The sequence below is a fragment of the Leptonychotes weddellii genome, chromosome 1 (genome assembly GCF_054177405.1).
Source record: "Leptonychotes weddellii isolate Sample4059 chromosome 1, ASM5417740v2, whole genome shotgun sequence".
In the NCBI taxonomy this organism is placed as follows: domain Eukaryota; kingdom Metazoa; phylum Chordata; class Mammalia; order Carnivora; family Phocidae; genus Leptonychotes; species Leptonychotes weddellii.
In genome coordinates this window covers 33139140-33144669 of record NC_138369.1, presented here as the reverse complement: position 1 = coordinate 33144669, position 5530 = coordinate 33139140, and the positions used below count along the sequence as shown (strand labels likewise).

General features: G+C 48.5%; 1 protein-coding gene across 4 annotated transcripts in view; it reads left to right on the top strand.

The window, feature by feature from the left end:
* Window positions 1-3026: 3026 nt before the first annotated feature.
* Window positions 3027-5530, top strand: part of EIF4E3 (eukaryotic translation initiation factor 4E family member 3) — a 485705-nt gene continuing 483201 nt past the window's right edge. For 2 of the 4 annotated variants that reach the window (XM_081820769.1, XM_081820761.1), the window contains exon 1: window positions 3027-3226. In XM_081820769.1, the coding sequence (XP_081676895.1) occupies window positions 3054-3226 (173 nt within the window). In that variant the 5' untranslated portion in view covers window positions 3027-3053. The remainder of the gene's footprint in view (window positions 3227-5530) is intronic. The other 2 variants (XR_014145501.1, XM_081820773.1) reach the window with 2 other exon arrangements.

The window sequence follows — 5530 nt, the reverse complement described above, 5'->3', positions numbered from 1 at the left end:
TTGCTTAGATAATCTCCACATTTCCTTTTTATCCTGTATTTCTAATTCCTGCTGTCCAGTTGCAAAGTGGAGAAGAGAAGGAGAATTTTCCCAATTTTTTTTTTTTTTTTTATCTTCTAAGGATGAGTCTGAAGAGCAGTAACAATAGTTAAGTCTCTTACACATTTCAAACAGGAAGGGGATGAACATTAGGCCCATTGTTCTCTGCTTGCCTCTCATCCTAGCCATGTTGCCTGGGCTGTTTTATTAATCTTAAGGTCATTTAACTTTTATCCTTTTGTACATCATCTCCTTCCAAAATAGATCTGAGGGCTTCACAGTATAAGATGCCTATGTGCAATTAGGTCATTAAAATAGGAGTAGGTTAATATAAAAATAGTGACGCTGCTTCATTGGTTATCATCAGTGTTCTGATTAAGCATCAGATGTAATTCTGAGCATCCTGGAAGCCAAAGCAAAAAGAGAGGGAGGTACATAATTGTTATTCAATAAAGAAAAATTGCCAGACTGTTCCTTGTTCTAAATTCTGAAAGTAATTTATCATGTGGTGCTTACTCTCTTTTAGAAACTGCACATAAAACTTTTTTAAATAACCCTGTGTTGTTGACAGTATTGTTGAAGGACAGAGGAAGAAGCTAGACTAGACAGTTTGACGAGGTCTAATCTAATTAGAAAGCAAAAAGTCCCTTCCTATCTTAGAATTTTATGAAGATAAATATCATTTAACAAGCATAACTTCAGAAGCAACCCTTATTTCTAAATCAGTTATATATAAATTCATTTAACCACTTTGCACAGTAATTTAGCAATATGGGTCAAATTTTTTAATGCCGACCAAAATTCTAGTTCTCCAAACTTATTCTGAAGTAAACTTGTGCAGCTGAAGAAAGACACTGAATATAAAAATGCTTATGGTAGCATTATTTATAAAAGAGAATGACTAAACCACGGAAGCCTTGAGGGCTAGTGAATTAAATTATATTATTTCTTTACAATGGATTATTTTGCGGCCCTTTAAGTGGAGGTATATGTTTTGATACGGAAAAAAATCTTCAAATATATAATGTTAAGTAGATAAGGAAGTGCAGCAATGGTATAAAATGCTTCTGTTTCTCTTATAAAAGATATTGATAGGGATACAATTTCTGTATCTAGATATATGCTTTTATGTGCCTACTTGCATTTTTTCCGGAAGGAAACTGTTAACAGTCGTTTCCTCTGGGCAGGAAGATTGATAGCCTTGGGAGGGAGGGAGACTTACTATTCACTGCCTTATTTTTAGTATATAGACCTGTTCATTCTCCAGGTAGAGAGGCAGTAGAGCCTGGCAGTTAAAAACCTAGACTCTGGAGTCTGAATCCGTGTGTTCAAATCCTGGTTCTATCACTTATTAGCTGTGTGACCTTGGGATTAATTTAACTTCTGCATTCCTCATCCATAAAATGAATAAATCCATACAATAGTACCTTCCTCATTGGATTGTTGTGAGGATTAAATGAATTAATACACTCAGAACAGCCTAAGCAATACCATATATGCCGTTTCTTGAAAAAATAAAAGGAAAAATTAAACAAAAAACCCTGCATCTAACCAAAAGGAGCCCCAGGATCTCAGAGCCAGAAGGATTTTATAAATATGTCACTGCTTTCAGCCTCATATGTTGTATACAGATTATGTTTGAAGCAGGGATCACAAAGCATTGGTCTCATTTAGCTTGTCATTTTATCTGAACTTGAATACCTTTTAGGGAAGGCACCTATCTTGGGATTGATAATAGGCATTTACAATCCCTGAACCTATCTGGTCTTACAGTCCTGTTCTAGTCTATCCCAGTGAATGCTCGAGCTAAGAGCAGAACATATGCTAGGCCAGGTAGAAAATCTATGAGAAGATGGAACTCTACATCCACAGCTGTTAAAGGCCAGGGAGGGACTAACCAAAATTGGAGCTTCGAGAGGGCATTCATGCCCATGCCACTTACGACATGCGTTCATAGCCCCCAAGGAGTTAGTTGTGCCAGGAGGATTCCTCTTACTTTGGACCCAGGAATCTTACGGCCACAGGGGTTCCCTGTGCCTCCAGAAGTTCAGAAAGCAGAGGGTTCTGTGTTCAAGAGTGCCTGGTTTCCTTCTTTGCAGGTGCTTTGGGGCAAGTCTGGAGACTTAGGCTGACTTCGTGAACCTTCCTCTGAACTTGGCCATACTTTGGGCCAGACTTGGTCCCTTACTATAGGCATATGGTGGCTCTGGAAAGGGTGGGATGGGAGCTGTGTTCCCTTAAAATTAGCTGAGTTAGGAAATGTGCTCACCGTGAGGAATGCAAAACTGACCTATCACAAACGCATGCCCAAGTCAGTGGTTCCTGGCTTGGGTCTGTCTGGCCCTCCCTTCGGGCACTCTTGGACATTCCAGTCTCTTCATCCATTTGGCCAGCGGTTCCCCTTGCCATCTCTCTGTCACATCCAACTGCGCTTCCATCTGCCCTTCCGTCCCTCGATCCTCCTCCAACCATCTGCCAGTTTTCCCACCCATCCTTCAGACTGCTGGTATTTCCATGCACCCGTCCTCCGCTCCCACCACGTGCGTCTGAAACTCCATGCACTGGTCCGTCCGTCCATCCCTCCATCTTTCCGGAACCCGCCCGTCCATCTCACCGGCCTCCGTCCCGTCTGGCTGCAGAACCAGCCCTCTCTCTGACCGGTCCTCCGTTCCCCGACCCCCAGAGACCGCTAATCCGTGCCCGGCTGCAGCTCTGCCCTCCCCCCGGCCGGCCGGCCGTCGGTCCCCCGCCCGCCGGGTCCGTGCCCCGTGCCAAATGGGCCCCGCCGCCCGCAGCGGGTCGGCCGGCTTCGGTCTGGCGGCCCGGCCGGACCGTGCCCCCGGCGGCCCGCGGCGCGGCTCCCAGGCCGGGCGGGCGTCGGGCCCGGGGCGGGGCGGGGCGCGCGCGGGGCGGGGCGGGGCGGCCGCGCCGGGGCGGGCGGGGGCCGGGGTGACTCAGCCGCCGCTCGCCCCGCGGTCCGCGCGTCCGCCGGCCTCGCAGGCGGGGCGGAGAAAATGGCGATGCCCCCGGCCGCCGTGCCCCCCGCCCGGGCCCGGGAGCCGCCGGGGCCCCGCGCCGCCGCCGCCGCCGCCGCCGCGCCGCCGCTCGGCCTGCAGCAGCTGTCGGCGCTGCAGCCCGAGCCGGGAGAGGTCCCGCTGCACTCGCCCTGGACCTTCTGGCTCGACAGGTGAGGGGGCGCGGGCCCCGCCGCGTCCGGCCCCGGCCCCGCTGCCGCCGCCGTGCGCCCGCCGGGGCCCGCGCCGCCGCTTTGTCTCGGCGCCGCCCGGGGCCCGGGCCCCGGCCCCGCTCCGCGGCCGCCCGCGCGCCCGGGACTCGCGCAGAGCCGGGTCGGGAGCCCGGGGCCGGGCCGGGGCGAGCGAGTGTTTGGCGGCCTCGCCTCCGGCCGGGAGGACACCGGCGCAGCCCCAAAAGTTTCCGCAGCACTTTCCCTCTTTATTTCCCTCAAAGGAAGCGTGCCCGCGAGCGGCCGTCCCGGCCGAGCGCTGGGAGATGGGCCAGCCGAGGGTCGTCGGATCCTCGCTGTAAAGTGGGGAGAGCGGTGCTGTCCTGGTGGCCCCGCTCCTGGGGCGCTCAGGACCCGACCTCCGCTGTGACAGCGCTCGGGAAAGTGGGCCGGCCCCCTGGGAACTGTGCAGGGGTGGCTGGATCACGGGCCAGCGGGGGCCTCCCCTCTGTGCCCCACCGAAACTGCCACGGACACCTCTTGGCACTCTTTCTCAAACACTGGGCAGGTATTTTCTTGACCATTTACTGTGCAGCCACATGCCTTCTAGGCGCTGGGAATTCAACAGTGAGCCATACCTCACTTTGTCAATAAAGTGGGGACAATTATAGCGTTCTCAGGGGACAGCTCAGGTGCCATCTCCTCAGAAACGCCTCCCTGAATGCCGTATCTAAATTAGCACACCCCCATCTTGCAATCATTCTGTATTCCCCTGCTCTGTCTTGTTTTACTCTGTAATGCTTAATGCTGCCACATAGTATTATGTATGAATCTTTATTTTCAGTCTGTCTCAGTCCCTCAATACTTTCCCCTCTGTTGAAAGCCATTGAGCAGGGACTTAGTTTTTGACACTTGCTATATCCCAGCGCCTAGAACTGTACCTGGCACGTAGTAGGAGCACAAGAAAATTTTGACAAATGAATAAATGCACGAATGCAAAGCCCTTCTTAGTATCCATTACCCTGTGGATGCCCAAAGATGACACCTCAAGATTGTCCCAAAAGCTTATGGAAACTTTGATGACACCGTAGCTGTGGTTAAATGTTTGGAAGAAAGGTATATGACTGCTTTCTATGAAATTTACTTAATAGACCCAAATCTGGTCTTTAAAAGCCTTGCATAAAATTCCTCCAAGATTTTTAAAAAGTTATAATCATCCTTTTAGGGAAGATAATTTCATTCCTTTCTTCTCGTTGGAATTAGCACCCTCTATGAGAGTCTATAAGAACTGATACTTGGAGCCACTGTCTTTTCCCGGGACACAAAGAAGTTGGGGGTGGGGTAGATACAATGAGTCTCATTTTCTAAAACATTTTCACTTTCATTATGGGATGCTAAGAAAGCATTTCACTGTCATAATAGGAGTGGGTTTGGCTAATATTAGCTGAATGAAATCATGTGTTTTTGTTTTCAAAGGTGTGCTGTAACTATTGTTGCAACCTGGTATCTGTTTTCAAGGTGTTAAAACTTGGACCTCTGGTCTAATGGTCTAACATGTGGAGATTGTTGCCTGGTGGAAACAGTATCAAGAGAGTTTCTTTTTAAATGGCTCACAAATTAGTCTACTTAAAGGCACATCATTTTAAGAATGGTCCAAAATTTTAATACTACGTAACAACAAATAACTTTTTAAGTCAGGATAAGAATACAGTAACTTCAATGAAGACACAAACTCTAGCTTTCCTAGTATGCATTTGGGCATTTTTGTTCTCTGAAAGCCAGCAATCCAATGAAATGTTATAGCTGCAGTGTCCAAATTTGTAATAGAAATAATTACATTAATCTAGAAATTATAATTACTTCCAGCATTGCTCATTTGAATTCATTTTGCCTGATCAATTGTCCCATAGCTTTTATTGAACTGTCTCCACTTCTCTGGGAGTCCATTACCTTTATGTCAGCGGACCCCCTTCCCTTCGGGGTTATGAACACGTTGTGTTCTAGAAGTTTTGTTTGTCACTTTTCCCCCTAAGGAAACAAGATTCTAGAGGCAGTAGTAAGGCTCTCAGGAGAGCCCCCCAAGGCAGTCTTCACCCCAGTATAGCTGATGTCTGCCACTGAAGGCAACAGTTTTGAGTTCCACAGCATCCAGAGGTCTTCTGATCCCTAAAACTTTCCTTTGGCACCTACCACCTGTCCTGTCTTCCCTTTCAGCCTACTTTGTGACCAGAGACAAGTGATCTAGCCCCACTACGCCTCAGTTTCATTGTTTGTAAAATGAGGATATTCATAGGCTATCTCTCATAG